At 28.2% G+C, this 23,842-nt stretch overlaps 2 protein-coding genes across 3 annotated transcripts in view; one reads left to right on the top strand and one right to left on the bottom strand.

Annotated features, from left to right (window-relative positions):
* Nucleotides 1-2,529: 2,529 nt before the first annotated feature.
* On the top strand, nucleotides 2,530-4,315 carry LOC135953666 (inositol monophosphatase 1-like). The gene is made up of 4 exons (XM_065503633.1): nucleotides 2,530-2,739; nucleotides 2,814-2,947; nucleotides 3,468-3,836; nucleotides 3,898-4,315. Exons 1-4 carry the CDS (start codon nucleotides 2,668-2,670, stop codon nucleotides 4,160-4,162), a joined length of 840 nt encoding a protein of 279 aa, XP_065359705.1. The 5' UTR covers nucleotides 2,530-2,667; the 3' UTR covers nucleotides 4,163-4,315.
* Nucleotides 4,316-12,839: 8,524 nt separating this feature from the next.
* Eip78C (Ecdysone-induced protein 78C) overlaps nucleotides 12,840-23,842 on the bottom strand; it is a 119,129-nt gene continuing 108,126 nt past the window's right edge. For both annotated transcript variants that reach the window (XM_065504043.1, XM_065504044.1), the window contains 3 exons: nucleotides 16,828-17,324; nucleotides 16,359-16,634; nucleotides 12,840-13,857 (listed from right to left, as the gene is read on the bottom strand). In XM_065504043.1, coding sequence (XP_065360115.1) covers nucleotides 13,489-13,857; nucleotides 16,359-16,634; nucleotides 16,828-17,324 — 1,142 coding nt within the window. In that variant the 3' untranslated portion in view covers nucleotides 12,840-13,488. The remainder of the gene's footprint in view (nucleotides 13,858-16,358; nucleotides 16,635-16,827; nucleotides 17,325-23,842) is intronic.

The raw sequence follows: 23,842 nt of genomic DNA, 5'->3' as shown, positions 1-23,842 counted from the left end.
ACATTTTTGAAGGAAAAAACACGTTGTTGTTTACACTATAATGTTCAATAACTGAGTTAGAATAAATGGCAGATTTATTTGTACTCTTCAAAATGACATATAAGTTAGTATAAACAAAAAGTCATACACCCAACAATTTGGCTTAACGGTAACGATAATTGCAGTTATTTCGGTAACAATAGTCGAGTTGAAAAAGTTTTTTATAGTTAACGGTCGCCAACCTTGTTATAAAGTGATGTCTAGGTCATAAGGATTCAAGGATTACGTTCTGATTATTTTTGTTTATGAACAAAAACTATAAACAAATTAATGTTTAAAAAATGTGTATAAAAAAGAGAACTCATTTTGTTACTCAAATAATCAACTAAAGTATGCTGGGAAATGTTACAACCACAGGTAGGTGCAGGAATATATATTAAAATAATAACTATATAATGCTGAAAAAGTGATTTAAATAAATATTAAAACAAAACAAATTAATATTTAAAAAAAAGCTTAAAAACTAATTTATAACAAAACATATCATTACTTAACTAATTTTTTTTTTGTACTCAACCATACAAGTATTTAACAAAAAATTTGCTTTTATTTAGTATTGTATTATTTTGATTATACAATTTAGTATTGGCTCAAGAAAAGCAAAATTGAAATAAATTAAGACTTCCAGCAACGAATACATATCATTATTATATTTGAAGTACGTATTAATTGTATGATTATATAAATTTTAAGTTTTTATTTTAACGTAAATGTATGTAAGTAATTATTACTTGATTAAATTAATTAAAATAAATGTGGAAAAACCAAAAGAATCACTTTTAATAGAATAGAAAACTTAAAAGGCTTAAACAAATTTATGGTTTTAATGTACGAATAAAAAGAATTACAATGAAAAAAGGCTAAATAAATATATGAGTATATAAATAAATAAATGTATGTATTATTGTTGAAATTATAAAATATATTGAAAGTTAATAAATATAATAAAATAATAAAAAATTAAAAGGAAATGATGAAATTGTTTTTGCTAATTTTAGCATTGAACTTTTGTTTTCGAGATATGAATTTCGAAAATTTTTAAATGAAAAATTTCTTAAGTATAAAGAGTTGTTCACTTACCAAGCTGTTTTATTAAAGAAATTCAAGAGAATATTTTGAGCTGCAACATCCGTGTAGGGTAGAGAACCAAAAGTTTAAGCCATTAATACGGTACAAACAAATTTTAATTTGTGTCAAGATTTTTTAAATATATACTCTGCTTTTTGTACACTATTGTATTATTATTACAAATTACCGTTATAGTTAAAGTTACCTTTAAGGGTACCTTTTTCTATTGCTTAAAGTTACCTTTAACTATAACGGCAAGTTGTAATAATGGCCCTTAGTGTACAAAAAGCAGAGTATATATTTAAAAAATCTTGACACAATAAACAGATTCTGAAAATGGGGCTTATAATTTTTGCTTTATTTATTACATATTATTAATTTATTATAAAACATTTTGATCTGCTTTTTATATTTTTTTTTATTTAATGAATAATAAATTTAATTACTTTTTTATGTAGGTATTCATATTTTATCACTTTATAATTTTAGCATTTATCGATATTATATTTTAATTTCTTAAATTTATGTTCAAACATTTCCAATTAAACATTTTTACGTTCCATTTAAATCTTTTCGCAAATCAAGGATACAGTAACTGCAGTCCTTCTAATTAGTTTTTATTTTTTTTATTCTTTATATTTAAATAATATTTATCCTTATCGCGTTTAACTAATTTCAATATTTGATTTAAATTTGTTTATATTTTATTTTACAATTTAACAGTCATTATTATCACACAGTTATTTTTAAATTATAATACAAATGTCCCTTAAACACCGGAAAACGGATGACAAAACAGTTTAAATCTCACATAAATAGTTAAAGTTTTGAAATCATTGGTATTTAATTATCACTAATTGTTTTTTTTAATTTGAATTCAAAATACATAAACGTTATTAAACTGTGATATACAGTTTGAGGATAACAGCATTAAATAATAGTTTGGAAATAACTGGTAAACTAAGCTTAAAAAAAAGTACCGCCATTTTTCACAATTTGGTTGACAGACCCAAGAAAAAATTATGATTTTCACTCTAGTTTATACATACATTTTTCCAATTAATTTCATACTTTCACTTAATATTTTTTAATAATTCCATAGCCTATTTGTTAAACAATAGATTGTTATATTTTTTATTAAATATCGTAAAGTTTTAACCTTATTTTTTAATCATTTTATTAGCACTAATTTTCTCACACAACCACTTGTTTGTACTCTCTTAAAATAAACTCATTTAATAAAACTTCAAACTTTGAGAATGACTGCTGCGTATTAATGAGATATTTTGCTAGAGCTGCCATATGGTTTAAGCGATTTTAGTTAAACATATGGCATTAGTGTGTTTTGTTTTTGTTGTTAACTTTTGACAAGTGGAATATTTTTGTATACATTTCGCTAATTTAATTAGATTAGAAATTGTGTGTGTTGAATTGTTAAAGAAACGATACAACAATCAAGTACTTAATATTAATAAAATAATCAAACTGTTTATATTTGTCGAACATTTATTTAATAAAAACTCTTTGAAGAGTTTAGTTTTTTATAGAACCTTAGCAAAAATGGTTGACTCCAGCGTAAACTTGGACAAGTGCTTTGAGGTGATTACCGATTTGGTAAACAAAGCCGGTGCGGTAAGAGCTAGTTGCAAAATAGTTTCATAATTATATGTTTTTATTAATTAAAATATTGATTTTTTCTTTGGTAGATAATTGCTCACAGAAATGAGACCCGCCAGGAGTTCGTTTGCAAACAGGGAGACATTGATTTGGTCACCGAGACGGACAAGGAAGTTGAACAGCTGTTAATGAAGGGCATACGAGAGCAGTTTCCAGATCACAAGTATGAGCTCATTATTTATTTAATTTTTTCTTCTTTATTTTTTGTTATTGAAAAGAAAATTATCAATCGTTTTCATTGTGGGCATACAAATGAGTTTAGAATAGTACTTAACTATTTGATTTTTTTTTACTTGTTTACATTATTAACAAGATTGTGGAATGTTTTAATTAATTTTTTTTGAGATAAAATAGTTTGCAATTGTATGCAAATTATATAAAACTTCCAGAAATTAATTGTAAACATAAAAATGTCTGCTGAAATCTATTGCAAATGGAAAATTTGTTATAGATTCCACAACGGATGGAAAATTTTCTAAAAATATTCAGCACTAATACAATATTTTTCAGACAATCACTTGCTGGACTACAAATTTTAGTAATAGGTATCAATTTATATCAATATAATAAATCCCTCGAAAATTCGAAATTCTTATGTCTCTACAAAAACTCAATTAATAATAGAATTCATTACAATTTGCCAAATTGTTAAACTTTTCTTTCTTTATATTTTCATATTTCAGATTCATAGGCGAAGAAGAGAGCAGCGCTGAAGGTGCCCCCAAAAAACTAACTGATTCACCCACCTGGATTATTGATCCAGTAGATGGCACCATGAACTTTGTGCATGCCTTCCCACACTCCTGTATATCGGTGGGTTTGGTAGTAAACAAAGTCACCGAATTAGCTGTAGTCTACAATCCCTTGTTGCAACAACGTTTCACTGCCCGCCGTGGCCAGGGAGCATTTTACAATGATAAGCCCATTAAAGTTAGTGGCCAAAAAGATTTGTCAAAGTCCCTAATAACCAGTGAATTTGGCACCACCAGAGATCCGGAGAAAATGGAAGTGGTAAAGGAAAACTTTTCTAAAATGGCGGCTAAAGCTCATGGGTATGTAGATATTAAACAAATTTCCATATGTTTTATAATTTCCTTACTTTTGGTTTTACAGCTTACGTGTTCTTGGTTCTGCTGCCCTTAACATGTCTATGGTGGCGTTGGGTGCTGCCGATGCCAACTATGAATTTAGCATACACGCCTGGGATGTGTGTGCCGGCGATTTAATAGTGCGTGAGGCTGGTGGTGTGGTTATTGATCCTGCCGGTGGTCCATTCGATATGATGTCTCGCCGTGTCTTGGCCGCTGCCAGTCCTGAATTGGCTAAAGCTATAGCAGAGACTTTAACACAATTCTATCCACAGCCCAGAGATGACTAAACTACTCAGAGATTTTTATATACACAGACCCAGTGAAATTTAACCAAAAAATTAATAATAAAATATATGTATGTACATGTAGTACGTTTTTTGTAATGTATACAGAATGTCATTCCTATTTATATGATTCAATAAAGGATAATTGATGTTAAATTTGTTTTCAATGATAAGAATCTTTAAAAAAATAACTATTCGAACTTACAGTAAAGTAAACTTAAGAAATATATACATATATCGTTGGCTTTAAATATCCTGATATTTAGTTTAAATGTTCCAATAGAAATGTATCACCAGGATGATAAATAAACTTGTATTGTTATCGATGAGATATAAATTCCTATTTTGTATGTATATTAAAATATCTAAAATCGGATAGATAACAAAAATTAGCCATCGTTTTCATATATCAGTGGATCCACACTTTGGGCCTTGAGACTCCTTTCGCATGGTCTTTAAAGTTCAAAATTTAAACTCAACTGCACTTCTTCTATAGCCAAGGAAAATGTAATTAAAATCGAGCAATTCGTTTAGTTTTTAAACACTTTTTTGGTCATCATAGGGTAAAGCCTTATCACGACATCTGCAGAATGAGCAAAAAGGGTAAGACTATTATTTATCATCTTCCTGTCATTTTACAGGGTTGTACTATACTTTTCTTACCTTTCCAATTGAAATTCCATTAAAAATATCATTATTTTTTTTAATGTTAGGATTATCACTTGATTTATAATTTTATTTATTCCACTTTTTTTTGTAATGCTTTTACACGTTTTAAAAATGTAATTCTTTTTTTTACTTTATTTTATGATATTGATGATGAAAAACCAACAAATTTATATAGTTTTTTTTTTGGTTTATTTTTTTAATTTTCTTTTATAAATTTGTTACTAATTTGAAAGTTTATTTTTATTTTTTGAGACAAAAGCGAGTTGTTTTCTTTTTTCGTGTTTGAAAAAGAGAAAAGAAATGATACAATAAAAATAATTAAAATATTTAGACACAGTTGTTATAAGTTTGTTTATAATTTATGTATTTTGTTTATAAACTATTATTATATTGTTTAATATTTATTATATTTTTTTATTTCATTAACAGCGAGCACATTTCTGAATAGGAAAACTGATTTGTTTTTTTATTTTATTTTTAATATTAATATAGATTTTTTTGTTTTAAATGTAAATTTTACTTTCATACTACTTTTTGTTTTATTATAATTAAATCTATGTTTTAGTTTAAGAATAATTATTAAAAATTTTATTTATTTTGTTAGATTTTTTTTTTTGGTTTTTCTTTAATTTTATAGTATTTTTTTTTATTAATTGTATATTTTTTTTAGGTTTAATTTTTATAAAAAATTGAATATGAAAAAATTTGTGTTGATTGGGTTTTTATTTTTCTTTTTTTTCATCATTTTGGGTAAACTACAAACTAATATTTGCCTTGATTTCTTTGTTTTTGTTTTATTTATTTAAATTGATAAAATTATTAATAATAATAATGAAATTATTTGACACACGGATTTTGGATTAGATTTCAGTATCATTTATGATGTATTCATTTTTGAATTTTATGTTTGTGATACTAAATCCTAACCCCTTAAGCTTTTTATGTACAATGTATGACAAATTTGACATTACACATAATTTGATATTGATTTAAATGAGTAAAAGGATTGCAGTGAGCGGTCCTTAAATCGTATCGTATAAATTCCAAATTTGTAACCAAATTTTAAATTCTCTGGTATGGAACACCCCTGAATTTCCACTATATTTAAAGAAATGTCGGTATTTGGATATTACAATATATTACTACTGCTCACAACTTACCCAGCCCAATTATGAATAAAAAATTTCGCGGAAGTTTGTTCCCCGGGAGTTCTTTCCCATTGAATTTGAATTGGAAAAATGAGAAAAGGGGAAAAACTCCCGGGGAATTTTTATTCATAATTGGGCTGACTGAGTTTGCTTGAGTTTGACATTGACATGTCAGGGGTGTATATTTTCAAATAATTTTATTTTGTTTGGTAACACTTAGATAAATGTATAGAAATGTTAATTTGTTTTAAATGGAAGCAGTTGAAAGGTCATATTGGAAGTCAACTTTATGACTACTTATACAAACATTTCTACTCCCTTTAAAAGCAGGACTCACCCACGCATTGCTTCATTTGGGAAAGTTATAAATTTTGAATGAATTTGTGCGTAACAAAAACTTTGAGGTTAAAATATTGAAATTAAAAATTTTGAGTCGTTATATAAAGGATACAAATGATATTAATGGCAAATGAAAGTGGACTTTGAGTAGGCTAAAACAACTAGAAAGTTTAAAACATAATTTTAGATGATACATTTTTCAAGACACACTATATTCGACTTTAAAAACCTAATCCGTCGTACAGTTTGAATGTTAAAAGCTTGTTTACGAAAACAAGATTTAAAATTTGTCTCCATCTTGGAAAATGATTAATCCTTTGAAAATTGCGCAATCGTTTGTTTTGGTTTGTTTTCATAAAGCCAACAAATATGGAATCAAAGTTTTGAAAGAATTAATTCTAAATTCTATTTACAAAATCAAATTTGATCAATTAACCATTTCATAAAGCAATTCAAACGTATTGAAATAATTGCTTTGAGTATTTATTCCTCAAATTGAATGAAGAAACAATATTTTCATTCAATTTGGATTAGATTTGAATTAACAAAAATTTAAACATTCAAATGTTGAAGAAATTATAGTTAAAAAGCCTATGAATGAAGCTAAAGAATTATTTTTTGTTTGTATGGTTTTAGAGAATAAATTGCAGAATTTATTAATTCTGAATTAAGATATCAGTGTATTCTGCTTTTGATGAATTAATTAATACAGTGCAACAAAAATATTTCATCTTCAAGATCAAAATCGCAAAAAACTTAAAAAAATTTGAAATACATTTTTTTAAGCTGCCTAAAAGTATGCTTTAGTTTATAATAATTAATCAGTTTATGGCCCAAAACACTTAATTCCTTTAGGTTTTTCTTACTAACTTATATTGACCTACCTAAACGGTGTTAAGAATCATTCCTAGGAAGTTCATATGTTCTAGAAAGTTAATTATTGAGATCTTAGGTACATTTTTGTAATTGATTGTTTCTTTGAGTTTTGAACGGTTTGCAACCTATGGACCTGAACAGGGAAAAAAGGTAAAAATCGATTTTTTAAGTTTTTTGCGATTTTGATCTTCAAGATTTGTTCCTTATAACAAGGGCTACAACTTTGCTTCAGAGAGTAAATCAAAATTCCCCACGGTTTGCAAGATATGAGCCTCAGAAAATTATTACTTTTTTCAAAAATTAAACGGGTCTTTTTTTTGGTCTTTTATCACGTACTGGTGTCCGTATATGGTTATATTTCCATGACTTAAAAACACAGTGTAATTCAAAGCTTTGTGTGCAATCAGTTCGAAAGAATTAATTCAAGATTAAATTTTCAAATTAAAATTAAATTGTATGCCTTAACCACTCCAGTAAATAATTTATTAACAATTAATTCATAGGCTTAATTCATTAGTATCTAAACCGTATTTAACTCATTTCTTTGAGAGTTTAGTATTTATAGAATAATTTCCTTATTGAATTATTCAAGTTTTCTTTAATTCAAATTCAACAGCTTTAAGAATGTATTGAATCATTAAATGTGTCTTCAATTAAAATCTATTGCAAATTGGCTATATTTGCAATTCATTACGAATCAGATTCTGAACAATTTTGTCTTGTGATTAAAAATAATTAATTCTATCTTAATTAAAAAGTCTTTAAAATGCTTTTAATATAATTAATTGATATCCTCTGATCTTTTAGTCCACTTTCATTTAACTTAAAGCCATTCCTCATAAAAATGGTTGGTTAGTATTTTTTTTTTTAATTTGATCTAAGACATCTATTTAATTTTATTATAAATATTACTTCAAAATTTGTTTATAATTATTTTATTTTCCTTATTTAGTTAATGTTTTTAGACTAAATTTTGTTTCTAAATTTTATTAAAAACCATAAAATTTAATAAAACTTTAAATTAAAATCAAAACTATACACAACATTTAAATTAAATCAATTAAAAACCTAACTGTATTTAGTATGTATGTAAATTTAATTGTTTTCAATAAATTTAATTTTTGCTAATTTTGAATTGAATTCAATGTTTGAACTTAATAAATTTTAGTGTGTTTTGTTTCAATTCAATTTACGAATATACATAATAAATGTTAGCACCAATTAATTCAATGAATGCAACACAATTGATTGTACAATAAGTTAAATAAAAAAACTGGGGTAAATTTAGAAAAAAACTTCACTCATTTTGGAAGCAGTTCAAATTAGTCTTTATACACTAATTCTAAATAGTATTCCAAGTTTGGATTTGGTCCTTCGATACTTGTATTTACGAGATACTTTTCTTTAAACATTCTCGCCATTTTAACACTTTTCTGTCTAAAAATGGCGGAAATATTTATTAAGTTTTTTTTGATGTGCTTTTATTTGAAATTTCATGTTTTTTTTCAAATTTACCCCAGTTTTTATATAATTTTTTTCTATAATCTATTTGTTTTCCTAATTTTTTTTTAAATCCATAATAAACTTAGGTATATTAACAAAGTTTTCATTTTTTTTTAATTTTCCGTCTAAAAACTTAGATAACTTGGATTGCATTTTTTCATATCTCTACTTAAATGTTTATGTATTTAAATATATAAAAAAAAATTATTGATTTAACAAATATTTTTTAATATCTAAGATATATTTTTGTTTCTAAGAAAACATAAATATTTATGAATTGTTTTCATGTTTGTGTTGTGGTACATTGATAATGGAAGGCTGTAAGTTTGAAAATGATTTTGAAAAGCCCTTTTTAATGGATGGAAGCTGAATTTTTATGTTTGTGTAGAGTCATGTAAAGTAAAAATTTAATGATAAATATTAAAAAACAGGTCTTACATATAGAAAATAAATTAATGTAACAGAATAATAAAACGTAATGGAAAGAATACTCACTTTTTTGCTGTTTTACAAAAACAGGTTCCTAATACTCAAATATTTCAAATAATTGTTGAAGTCGTTTTGGAAAAAAAACTGTTATATCTTCAAAAAAAAAGACAAGACATATAAGACGCCATACGATTTTTCCGGTTTTACTTCAAATTGTATAACTTCTATTATAACATTCTCAAATGAATTGTATATTTCGAATTAAATTTGATTTATAAACCAATCCATTTCAAATTAATTCAGAGCTTCACATTGATTTATTAAATTTAAGTTGAATTCTAAAATCTTAATTCAGAATTTTAAATTGTCAAAAATTCATTCAATCTTTTCAAAGGGACACCGAGAAAAATTTGAAATGCTCTTTGTACAAATGTCAGTTGCCGAGTTCTCTACGGCGGATGTGTCAAAGCTGGTGTTAGACAAGGTTGTGTTCTCTCCTCATAACAAACTCAACGCCGTTCTAGCTGAAGCAACCAAAGTCGGCTTTAAAATAAACAGAGCAAAGTTATGAGGGTAAATACCACAAATAACTCTGCTATTTGCATTAATAACCAGATCCTGGGGCCGAATTACCGCACTCGTGATCGAATGAACTATCGTATCGAAGAATAATTTCGATATCGTAATTATAAGAAAATGTACTAAATTTCATGCTCGATATCGAATGCCGTAATCTCAAATAAGAAAATTACGATCGATTTTACCCGATATCGAAGGCGATAATTCGGCCCCTGGAAAATCTGTCGTCATTGTATTACTTTGGCAGTCTGCTGACATATATCGACGGGTCAAGTACAGATATAAAACACAGAAAAAGTGCTGAAAGTCTGTCCTTTTAAGCGTTTGGCGATCCTCACACTTATCAGTTAAAACCAAACACGAACACTCTCTCTCTCTCTCTAACCAGCAGCTATAGGCGAGTACAAACCAAACCCCTTATCAGTCTGTCTGAAATCAACTTTCCAAATCAGCAATATTTCTGGTTCGGTTGCTCGGCCAACCTCATTTTTGACCTATTTTTCTTTTGCACAAGTTTTGTTCACTAAATATTTTCTAAAAAAAAATTTATGAAAATTGTCTAAATCATATTTGAAATAGATTTCAATGGGATGCTTTGCTTATTCTTCAATGCTGAGCCAATGCCATCTTTCAGAGCAATTTCATCTTTGGTTGGTTCACATAAACCCGGCCTATTGGAAACAATGGTATTAGAGATAATAGTACAGCGGCGTTAAATCATAAGAACGAGGCGGCCAATTGACATGCAACTACAATATTGTTTGGCCAGCTGCACTGTTGTTCATTTTTTATTTCGGAAATAATTCAATATTTTAATGAAATTTCACATAGTCAGTGCTGAGGTATTTTTGAGTTGATTTGTATTTACAAAAATTCAGATTTTTCCCGAATGAATTTTATAAAAAAAGTAAATTTTTGAAACATATTTTCTCCGTTTTAGGAATTTCGGTATTTAAGTGCAGACAAAGGCAAAAAATTGCAATCCATTTATTAAGAATGTTGCAAAGAATTTGGAGTTTGCTAGGATTCATTTGGAATAGCCAGCTGAATAGTGGTGAAATGTTCTTTGTACTATGGAGTAGGACCCATATATTGGATCAAAACAATCATGGATAAGACAGTTTATGTCAATATCCTCCAAGAATTAATGCTACCTAGACAAGTATGTTAAAAAAAAGTGATTTAATGGCCAGCCCAGTCCCCAGATCTAAATCCAATCGATAATTTATGGACAGATATAAGGGAGTATCCCAAATACCTTTGTATGGCTATTCAGCAAATCTGGAACTTAATTTCGAAGAAGAAATGCCAAAATCTGGTGAAATCGATGGAAAAACGTTGTGCAGAGGTTATTGCCAATAATGAGAAGCAACAAAATATTAATTTCAATATGAGAAGATACCATCAAAATACTGAATTCAAATTCTTTAATTTAATTTTAGGTTAAGTATTTATTTTTAATATATTTAAGTTGTTTTAAAAAAGTTGAACATTTTTAATAAACTAAATCAACAGCTCGTTATTTAATATTGTTCCACAGTCTTATAAGTATATTATGACAAGTATTCAATGATATCTGTTTGACCTATTTACAAATATATATTGGAGACTCACACACCTTGCTGTCTATTGAAATTTCAGCAGTGACTGTGTGATATTTTATTGAAATATTCAAGAGTTACAGAAAAATAAAAAGTTACAAAAAAATTTAAAAAAAAAAATATTTTTTTAATTTTCTCAATGTTACTTATTGACCGTACGAAATTTCATGGCAAGGTACACGTCATTAGAAAGGTCTTTGATATTTATATAATTTCCATACTATCCATATTGTATACGTTATTGACATAAGGTACGAAAAAGACGTAACCACTAAATAAAATACCTTTGAATTCCTTTATTTATTGTAAAAACTTATTTTAATTAGGATGATTCAAAATAAAACATTTAGTTTTATTTTATTTGATGCTGTTTGATCTTACAAAACACTTGTAAGAGTAAACACGTCAAACAAATTTGTGCTAAAAAAATTGGTTACGCTTTTGTGAGCAAATATTAGCCATGTGTGACCGACCCTACCTTTAGTAATCCAAATATAGAACAAAAATTGGTAAATAATCGTAGTAGTCGTGGAGTTTTGTTTATATCTCAGCCATTTGTGGGCCGATTTTCCCGAATTTAAATAACAACAGAACCTGAACTATAGCTGATATATTGATGTAACAATCATGTATTTAAGTTATTAGTTCGCTTCGGAAAGTTGATTTCAACACACAGACTATCTATAACGATCCATATAGTTATTCTGGATACATTATGGGATCGCTACTGAAATATAAAGAAATTACAAATGGAATGACACGAAATATTTAAAATAATATTTTTTTTTAAAAATATAGACCTGTTTAAAAAAAAAAACTCAAAAACTAAACAAATAAAAAGCATATTTTTTATATTTTCTTCAAAAAAATTAAACATTAAAAATTTTATTTACAAATTACATGTGTATATTTTCGTTTTTTGTTTTGTTTTTTCTTTTTCTTGTTGATGCATGTATGTGGGTTGCAAATTTCAAAATCAAAATTATGATAAAAATTAAAATTAGTTTTTGTTTGCAAAAGAAATTCTAAATAAACTATAAATTTCACTTAAACTTAGTATTTAAAAAAAAAGAATTTCAAATTAACATAATGAATGCAGAAAAAAAGAAAATTTTTTCAAATAAAATAATTATTATTTTATATAAAAAAAAACATACAAATATTTAATAATAGTATTAAAATTAATGATAATCATAATCATAATAATAAAAAACATTTAATATATTGTTTTATAGGGTTTAAATAAGTATTTAAAATATATTGCAATAACATTATTAAAAAAGAAAGATAATTAAAGAAAATAATAAAGGAAAATACAATTTAAAATACAATAAAAATAATAATTAATAATGAATAATGTGATGAATTGAATTTTGTATTTTTTGTTTCAAATATTTCTGTTTTGTTTTAATGTGTTAAATGATAGTTTGTTTGTTTTTGTTTTTTTTTATAACATTTTAGAAATGTTTAAAGAACTTGTTGATTTATTTAATAAATTTTATAATTCTTTAGTGTTTTTGTTTTTTTTGTTAAATATTTTTAATATATTTTGTAAATTTTTCTTAGTGTGTGTTTTTAATGCCAGTTGGCATTTTATTTTGTTTAATATTTAAGCTAAAATACTTTATATTTTTATGATTTGTTTTTTGTTAGAGTTTATTTTATTTTAAAATTATACAATGATGATATAATATATTTTGTTGTTGTGTTTTGCAGTTTGTTTTGTATTTTTGTATGGTTAAAAACAATAATTAATAAATTTAAATAAAAAAATGTGATGTAAATTACTTTTGTTCATTTCTGTTTTTTTGTTTAAATTAATGTTCCCTTTTTAATTCTCATTAATTTTTTGTTGGTTTTTTTAAATAAAAATATATTTGTTTAAGTAGTAAACTTAATTATTAAATGAAAAAAAGGGAAAAATCTCTTAAATTGCCTTTAGAAGTTTTAGGACTCTTGAGTCCTAAATTCTTCTATTGTTCTATATTTCTGCTCTAAGTTTTTGTTTTGTTTTTGTTTTTTCTATTAATTATAATTATTTTGTATTTTATTTATTTATTTTATTTTATGTGTTTGTTTTTTGCATATTTGCTTTAGTAGTCTTATCTTTTTTTGTTTTGTTTTTAACGGAAAAAACAAGCCGCCATTTTGTTTCATAAAAAACACTTTAATTTTAGTCCAAAATTTACGCTTCATCATCCATGGGAATGTCGAAGAGTTCGGCAAATAATGGTGGCAATCTTGGTTTGGTCAAACGCAACCAATTACAGTGGGCACTGTGTTTGAGACCCAACGATCTTAGTTCTGGTATCTTAGCTTCCAGAGCTGGCATTAGTTGTAGGGCTTGTGTGGTGCCATTACGCGAACGTACGATTTGTACTCTTAAGGCTTCGGTTATGCGTTCTCTTGTTCGTGCTATCATTTTGGCTTCGGAAATGCCGGGCCTGTCGGAGGCCAGCAAGACCATGGCGGAGAAGAGACCAATCTCTGTATCGCTGAGACCATAAACGTTGATAGTATTTGCAAAATTAAATAATGAAACCACAAAGTCAGTCTGCAATGAGAGTAAAAGGGGGAAATTTGTATTAATTAAAATTAAAATAAAAAATATTAAAATTTTAAGCCTCCATATGTTTAAGAGGAGCACATGGATCGTTTTTACGCTTAAGAGCTTTTCACTCTTCATAAATTCTAAAACAAGGTTGCTTAAAACTTAAACTATTTAAGTTTCAAATTTACTTTTTTAGTAAAACTTTTTAGTAAAATAAAAAGTTGGTGAAAAAGCTTTTATGTGGAAAAATTAAATATTTAATTTTGTTTGCAGCACAACAAGAATTTGTTTAAACTAAAAAAATATTTTACGACATTATGACAATACGACCTAATAGGAGACCGTTTGAATCCCCCAAATAATTTTTTGATTTTTTTATGAAAACAGGGTTTGTTGAAAACGCTATTTTATGGAAAAAGCTTTTCTGATTAAAATAGTGAAAATTAGTTTTTGTAAAATCACATTTTTAAGCGAAAAAAACATTTTACCCTAGGTCTCCACGTAGCAATATTTATTGCTGCAATTGTCAAATTTGATTTCGTCAATAAAATTTGCGAGTGTAGACCGCAAATTGCCATATGTAGGAATCTATTGCGCAATGATTGCTTTACTGATTGATTGAGCAATTATTGCTAAGCAATAAGCTTAGCAATTAATGTAAAATTTCTTCTTTCTATGATTCAGTGCGATTATTCATACATATTTAATTTATTTAAGTACCAAAAGTAAAAAACCAAAGAAATTAGTGAAAAAAATCATTCAACACAAAATATACGCAAAATACACATCAGTTTTTCATAGAACTTCTCGCGTTGAAAATTTTATATTTGTGACGAACGTTTTCTCCACCTAACCCCCTGACAAAGTTGTCTGTGCAAAAGCACTAACAATTTTGTCATAACGAAGCAATAATACTAATAAATGGAGACTATACTGGATAATTTTTTATCATGACAACGATTTTGACGTTTATCATGATAAAAATGTATCAGGTATATACAGGGGGTAAAGCAATAAGCAATCGCTGTGCTGTTGTTCTGCCGACGTTATTGCTTGTGTGTAGCAATAAAAATTGCTACGTGAAGACCTACACAGAAAAAACAGATTCGTACTCACAACCGAATTTGTCGCCAATCGAATTTTGTCGGTTGCATGTACTATCGTATAATTTGGTTGAAATTACTGAATTTATATGGTACTCGTAACTGAATTCCAAAACAATTCGATAGCATTTAGTAACTATTGTGAATTCATACATTTAAAATAATTTGACATTTTTTGTTATTTCTACATACATACATATGTATGTAATTTATTTCAAAGGAAAGATAAATTAGTAAAAATACAATAAATAGTTTCGAAACATAATTAGTGTATTGTGATATATGTACATATGTTAGTTACTGGATGTTATCCTTCTTCTGGCGATTGTTGGAGGAACCATTTGCAGCAGTTTCAATACATATTATAGCCCAGAAGACACAACAGACCTTTGCGAAAAATTTATTTTGTTTTTTGAAAATAGACCACTTTCTTATATTCTTCTACATTTCAATATATCATTGTATAATTTAACTCTGCCAGCGAAGTACCTCAGAGGTCCAGAATTGGAAAAGTTGACTGCAGTTCATCTGCACAGAATTTTTAACAGTAAAAAAGTATTATTGCAAATATCTTTAAGTAACAATTTTCTTACCGTCGTGACGCTCGTCAACAAGTTAGACAATTGCATTTCAGAACGTAGCATCTCCTTAATGGAAATATGTAGATTTGTACTTATTTTTATATAAAAAACGGCTTTGAAGGTCATTTCCATATACATATTTAATAACTATCAGCAACTGAACTTAATTTGGGAAATATAATTGAGCAAAAGACTCTATTTTCAGCGAACTTTTGGGACCCTCAGTTTCAATTATAGACTGATATAATATTTGTTTCTTAAATTTATTTAAAATTTTACGAATATTATATTTAATATTTTTTATTTATCTAGAAAATGTCAAACATTTCTATACCCAATTTTCGGTTGAGAACCCCGAATTAATAGAAAAACTATAATTATAAATGAATTGTTCAATTGTTATACAAAATTAATTATTTCAACAACCAATATTTAGTACTGAGTCTTTATATACAAAATTTAATTCTGTAGTCATTTTCAACATTTTCAAATAAATTTCAAAAATACATGAATTGGTTTATATAACTAAATTTTCTATTGTAGAATTTATTATTCCATCCCAATTATGTTTTATATATTAAAAATACAGATTATTAGTTGCATTTCTAAATTGTTGATAATTGAAATAAAATTTTAGTTATTATTATTAAATTTTAATAATTGCAACTGTTTTCCAACCAATCTGTTTTCTGTGTGTAGGGTTAGTAAAAAGGTTTTTTTTTTAAAAAAAATTCAAAAAAGCTTTTTTTGAAAAAGAGTTTCTTATGAAAAAAACTGTTTTTTAGAAGAAACAAATGATTATTTTTAAAACCACACTTACATCATATATGATCTCTAAATGTTGTCTAGTCAAATATGTACCATCATCGAAGGTTAATGTTGAATCGGTTATCATGCGGGCCACATGGGTTAGCCATGTCTCGAAGAAGCCCATTTTAATGAGTATCAGTTGATCATCTTGGGTAAAATCACAGAAGCCAGGTAAACGTTTAGCAAACTCTACAATACGCTGAACATTGGGTGTCACACGTGCTGCATACTGTTGCCAAAGCCAAATTTTTTGAAATTCCATACTCTCCGCCACCGATGAAATTAACTAAACAACAAAATACAATAGAAAATTATTAAGAGAAATTTTAAAAAAGTATTGTAAAAAATTAAAATAAATGAATAAAAAAAAGTATTACAATTCAATTAATCACTCTCGATTCAAAGCAAAAAAGAAACAAACCCACACACAAACCAAATTGATTAATTACTTAAAGCCAAAGCTACCCAAAACTACTTACACCATTGGGCGGTACATTTAAGGGACGACGCATTAAATCTCTGGTCTGTTCTTCTGTGTAGGCGCAATTCATGCGATGGGCCTGAGAAACGCACATAATGACATCGTAAACGGACAGCTCGGTACCGGTGCCCGCCATCATGGCCTCATTCAATGCATGATGACCCTCATGATGGGCCGTTTGTAATTGCTGGGCATTCAGATTGCCGACAACCATGCCAACACCAACGCCTACGCCGCCACCGTTGTTGGGCCCGACGAGACCCGAACTGTTTGAGTTGTTATTGTTGGTGGTGGCATTGCAGCCGCTCAATTCGGATGGTGATGATGCTATGGAACACATTTGTGGAGTTTGTGGTGTGTTCGGTGTTCCCGGTGTGCTGACACGCCGTAAATCACACGAATTTACAACAACAACAGCGTTTGGATCCTCTGTGGATGATGGCGTGCCGCCATTCAGCTCACGTGAACGTTTTGGTACGCGACCATAACGCACAGCTGGAAAGAGAAGGATAGAGAAAGAGAGGATTAGATTTGTTTGTTGCAATTTTAAGGAGTAGATACATTTTTTTAAAAATTGTAAAAGTAGATTTATTAGATTTAAGAAATTTACAAAAATAAGGAGATTTAAAAACATGATTGATTCAAAATGTTTAAATTACTAAGCAATTATGCCTAGGAATTAATTGCTAAATGGAACGGTTAAGAGCTACGTATTTTTTATTTTGATAATTGAATTAAGAAGTAATTTTTTCGATTGAAATCACCTTTGCTTTCATATCTTTAAGTAATAATTTGAAATTGTTTAAGCAATGACAGTGATATGATTCATTAAGTTCGGGATCAATAAATGTATTTATATTGAAATTATAGAGAGAAATTCCAAACATTGTTTTAAGGTTTTACTTTAATAGATAGACGTTTAAATATTGTGAGATATGGAAAGACATAGGTCACAAAAATTAAATATTTTTAGGTACCTTTTAAAAACGGTGGTTTATTTCCTTTAAATAAACCGGATACTTTTGAATGCAAATAAAATAAGTAGTTTAAAATTGTAACAACTCTTTATTTATTCAAATGTACACAACAACAATTTAAATACACACAATTATATTATACAGCATTTCCAGAATACACTGGAAATGCAGTTGATGTTACTTCTAACAGCGTCTATCATAAACTAAACACGGACTGCCACTGCTGCCACTATTTAAACACAGCTTCCTTCCAGCAGCTTCATGAAAGTTCTATTTCTACAATAATCAACTGAAAGCTTTTATTCAATGTTGTATGTTCTACAGATATGTTAATAATGTCCACAGTTATGTTAACTGCTGCTAATCCGGCGGTCAACAATATTGTCCACAATTAGAATTCTCCAGAAATATAAATGTTGATAATTTTGAAGTGTACATATCTGTAATTTGTTCTCACTTAGTTATTGAACATTATAGTGTAAACAACAAAGTTTTTTTTTGTTCGAAAATTTCGAATTTTGTACCAACAAAGCGTCATATGCGGGAAGTTTTTGACATTTCTGTACGAATGACATGCTCAACAAAAACTTCATGTACATGAAACAGAGTACCATAGAATAAACACATAGAACGGAAGGAGAGAGTAATATATATGGAAACATTACTCTCATTTCACACATACAATAACAAAATACATGCAATACATTCTCATGAATTAGGTTTTTGACAGCAGACTTAGGTTTTTGGCTCTCAGTTACCTATCTAGTTGTTGTCTGTGCAGAGTACATTTGTCCATTCCTCTTTCCCCTTTCATCAACAAACTCAAATGTTTCACAGTATGGATGGGGTCTAAGCAACAATTTCGAAACGTTTTCGAGCAGCATGATTCATCCAAAGGCAGGTAAATTGGGTACCATACGAATTGAAGCCGAGAGACCTTTAAAGACGATTTTGCATGTCCGAAATGCTGCTTGAACGCTATAAAAGAAAATACTTTTTACAACGAATCATTACTTGCGATGAAAAATGGATCCATTACGATAACCGGAAGCGTAAGAGATCGTATGTGAAGCCCAAATAAATATGGCGCAAAAGTAATTATCTGTATTTGGTGGGAGCAAAAGGGATCTATTATGAGCAACTGATTCGTTTGGCTGAAAAACGCTCAGAATCCGTAAGAATTCAACGCTCGACCCCATGTTGCAATACATGTTAAAAACTATTTAGAATAAAGTGGTTGGGAAGTTTTGCCTCACCCGCTTTATAGTCCAGACCGTGCTCTGTCCTCCTACTACTATTTGTTTCGATGTATCTAGAACGCTCTCTCTGGTATACGCTTCACTTTGAAACAGAGTATTCGATACTGGCTAGATTCGTTCTTGGCCTCAAAAGATGAACATTCCTTTTGGCTCGGAATCCATATGTTGCCAGAACGATAGGAAAAGGTCGTAGCTAACAATGGCCAATACTTTGAATAAATTTATATTGTTTCAAAATAAGAGCTAAGCATTTGAAACAATTCCGCATTTTTAAGTCATACATCCAATAAATCAAACATTTATGACCGAGAAATAATATTTATTGAGGACATTTACATGGGAGCTATGTGAAACAATTGACTGATTTTTAACTGATTTAATAGGCTTCGTCCTTAGGCCGAATGTAATACAGAAATCAAGACGGACTCAATTATTAATAAATGGATATCTACTAGGTACTTTATTATTGTAAAAATAAATTTATAAAATATTGCTATTGTTTGAATATACTGCCTGCCATAAATTAAACCCAAATCCTCTAGACGATTGTTTACACTTAATCCTTCATTCTGAGTAAAATTTTCAATTTATTAACAAAAAATTAATGAAAAAATTCAACATAAATTATAAATTTGCCAACAGAATGAAGCTTTCAATTTTAATAAAATTTTAAAATGCAATTACAATACTCGTATAATAGACAGTCAAATTACCAAAAAAAATATTAAAATGCATTGAAGGAAAAAAATTTGAGGCAAAAATTCCCACACACAAAAGATGAGACATTTTTGCATTTTTTTTAAATTTTTTTTTAAATTTTTTGTGTATACATATAGACAAATAAATAACTACAAAAAACCACAATAAATACAAAAATTGTGTTAAAAATTTCAAACGTTGACAGTATTTCTTTATTTTTGCAAAAAAAAAAAATGAAGAAAAAGTGAAATCTTCATGCTCGACGAGCCAATTTAGCTGAAAATGAGACGTTTTATTCTATAGAACGAACAACTTAAACATCGAGCTGTCTGTCGTCAATACATCCACTTGTCCGCCTGTCATTCCCCATAAAATTCAACTGTCTAGGTGTATAATATAAAGAAAGACAGTCCGTTGGGCGGTGGTAGCAAGAAAGGGTGGGGAAAAAACCCCAAACCAAACAATTTCATACTACATACATCCTATAAATAATAGAATTTTAATGAATTTATTTCAAAATTATTTTTTCCGTTACACTTTAAACAAAGACAAAATATTTTGTAAATATTTTTGCGTGCGTCCATCACAAATATTGGACGTATGTATTCTCTACAAGTATGATGATGAGTTCGAGTATTAATAGCTTAAGAAATTAATTTTCATTTAAGTTAATTTCCCCCCAGCAAAGTGCAATGGCCAATAATTAATATTTTGTTTTTTCTTAAATAAAGGATTTGAAAACAAAAAGAACAATTATGCATGATGTTTTATTATTTTCTGTGAACGATTTTACAGATACAGAAATACAAAAAGATTTAAATTGAATTTTTGGAAAACTAATAAAAATAAAAAATGTTTCTTTCAGACTTGCAAATCGTTTGTACATTTTTTTTTATTTTCGTCTTTTATTTTTTGTTTGTTATCAGTTTGGGACATTGACCCAGTATTCTCAATTGATTTGTGTAAAAAAAACGCCGTATTCAAACATACCAGACCACAATACCACCACACCACACCACCATCATCTCCAATCATGATGCCAGCCAGCCAGTCAGTCATACAAAAATTTACGAAACGAAGCAGCCTAAATCAAACCAAAACAACCAACAGTTCACATCGTTGTCGTCGTCATCTTCATCATCATCACCACCAACCAACATCGCTTCGCCATCAAAACACCATTCATTCGCTTTCGCAAAGTGTAAGTAAAAGACGAGAATAATAAAAACAACCGTCAGGCGGACGGACGGGCAGACGGATGGATGGATGGTTGGATGGACTTACTGACGACCAACTTCTGCTGAGCTTGAAAGTAAGACAAATTATAGCAGAAACATGCTGTTTTTAAGAAAAACTACACTTCTCAATCGTTTAACGATTTTATTGAAATTTCAAAACGAATATTTTTCTATAATCCACTATATTTGAGGAAACGCGAGGAAACTGGAAATTATTTTTTTCAGTTCTTAATTAAATTTTCAAAAACAAATTCAATTTTATCTCTTAAAGATCGATCGCATTCAAGAATTCATATGAATTCATTTATAGGCTTAATTCCTTAGTATTGCTACTTTTTAACCTTTTCAAAACGTTGGTTTATTTCCTTTAAATAAACCGGATACTTTTGATTGCAAATAAAAACCGTTTAGTAGTTTAAAAATTGTAACAACTCTTTATTTATTTATTTAAAATGTACAACAATAGAATTAAATAGTCGCTTAGTGTTTTTTTATACACGTTTATAAATTCGCAGAAATACAGACACACGAATTCACTGGAAAATACATCACACTTTAAGGCACTCAGTTGATGTTTATTCGAATAGCGTCTCTGATAAACTCACTCACGACTGCAACCTCTGACACTATTTATAACACTGGCATCTGCACTCTAGATTTCTCTTTAACTGTCAAAGCTCGTATATTCGAAGTAGCAGCAAACATTCAGCATTCAATGATCAACTCAAAGCTTTTATTCAATGTTAATAATGCCCACGGATATGTCACAGTTTGAGGAGCACTGCTGTTTGATATTCCTTCAAATATACTGAACTAATTCGATTTAAAACTCATTCTTCATAGAATTAGTTCCAAATTGAATCATTATTTAATACAAATCCATTACATCCAATCCATTTTCTTTAAATCCATTAGAAAATTGTTTTAAAAATTATTATTTATCGATTGACTAAATTTTTTTTCAATTCAAATCTATACAAATTGGCATTCGTTTTGTAAATGATTCAAAACAAAAACAAATTAATGGAAGAAAAATAATTTTCATTAAATTTGGATTGCATTTGAATTAGCTAAAACTTAATCATTCAAAGGTTGAATGAATTTTATTATGAATTAATTCAACAAATATAAGAAAAGTCTTTAATTGATGCTAAATAATTTGTTTTGTTGGGAATGTTTTTATGGAATGAGTTTAAAATTTTTGTATACCCTCTATTCAAAAATGATTTGAGGTGTATTGAGTTTGTTATTCCGTTTGTAGCATATCATAAGATTCTAAAAAGATTTATGTCCGTCAGTCTGTTGAATACACTGGCTGAAATTTTTCACAAATACTCTGATTAGGTTTGTTTGGTATTGAAAGTAGATGATCATTGATTCCACCAAATCTCACAAAATATTGACGTATTTCCAAAAGTATTTACATATTATTGGACAGATTTCTTAAATACTTTTAAGTTGGCACCAAATTTATCAGCATTATAGTAGAAAAAGGGGCAGACAAAAGGCAAAATTTTTATATAAAAATATAACGAATTCTAAAGTAGCCACTTCTTAATCGATTTTAAATTCTGAAAAAGATATGAAAGATTTTTTAAATTACTTTAAGTTGACATAAAATTTATCTGCTTTAGATAACCAGTAAAGTACTAAAAGTAAGATTTTGTAAAAAAGGGTCAGAAAAACAATTTTGTTCATTATCTTTAGGGGCTTAACTTTGCTTCAATTCCGAACTATTTGCAGGATATGAGCCTGAGAAAATGATCACTTTTTTGCAAAAATTACTTTGGGAAAACTGAGAGACATGGGTCTTTTTTTTTTGGTATTTATTTTTTTCGTAATGTAAGTTGGCACCACATTTATATGCATTATAGCAATAGCATTAAAGGGCAGAAAAAGGGCAAAAATTTTATCTAAAAATATAACGAATTCAAAAGTAGCCACTTCTTAATAGATTTTAAATTCTGAAAAAGATATGAAATATATTTTAAATTACTTTAAGTTGACATCTAATATATCTGCATTAGATAACCAGTGTAGTACTAAAAGTAAAATTTTGTAAAAAGGGGACAGAAAAAGGGCAACATTTTTTCCCAGAAACTTTATGATTCTAAAAGTTGTAACTGTTTGATCGATTTCAGAAAATGAAAAAAGGCTAACATTTCCAAAAACTTAACAATACCTAAAGCACTCATTTCTTAATCGATTTTAAATTCTGAAAAAGACATAAAGAGAAAATACTTAAAGCCTTTTAATAATACATACATAAATTTGTTTAAAAACTCGAATATTTTTGGGATATTCTCATAAATACTTAATACAAATGTTAAAATGTTTGTACAAATTTTTTTAATTTTGATTTTAATTAATTTCATAATTATGCTTGAAATTACCATTGTTATTTTTTAAGCCCGATAGAACTTACTAAAGGTTTAACTGTCAAACGAACTGTCATACTGCGCTCACTTTTGATATTCATGATCAGTATACTCTTGCAAATCAATTATCCAAATTATCCAAATTTATTTTGAAAATCAGTCATCTATTGGCGTAAATTATAGACAATTGTTTTATCGCAAAATTGTGTTCAGTGATGAAGGCTCATTTTGGGCCACATATGGAGTGCTACCAATACACAACAGACTCCATTACATCCATAAAAATACACCGCTTGGAGGCATAAACAGACCTTATTTCTTCAAAAATGAAGCCGGAGCTCGCGTTACGATCAATGGAGATCATTACCGTACCATAATCAATAATTTTTGGTTTGAAAATATGGATAATATTGATCCGGGCGAAATTTGGTTTCAACAGGATGGCTCTACGTACCTACCATA

Source organism: Calliphora vicina, chromosome 3, assembly GCF_958450345.1.
Source record: "Calliphora vicina chromosome 3, idCalVici1.1, whole genome shotgun sequence".
Classification (NCBI taxonomy): Eukaryota; Metazoa; Arthropoda; class Insecta; order Diptera; family Calliphoridae; genus Calliphora; species Calliphora vicina.
Note: the sequence above shows the minus strand (reverse complement) of the source record. Positions and strands in the feature narration are given on the sequence as shown.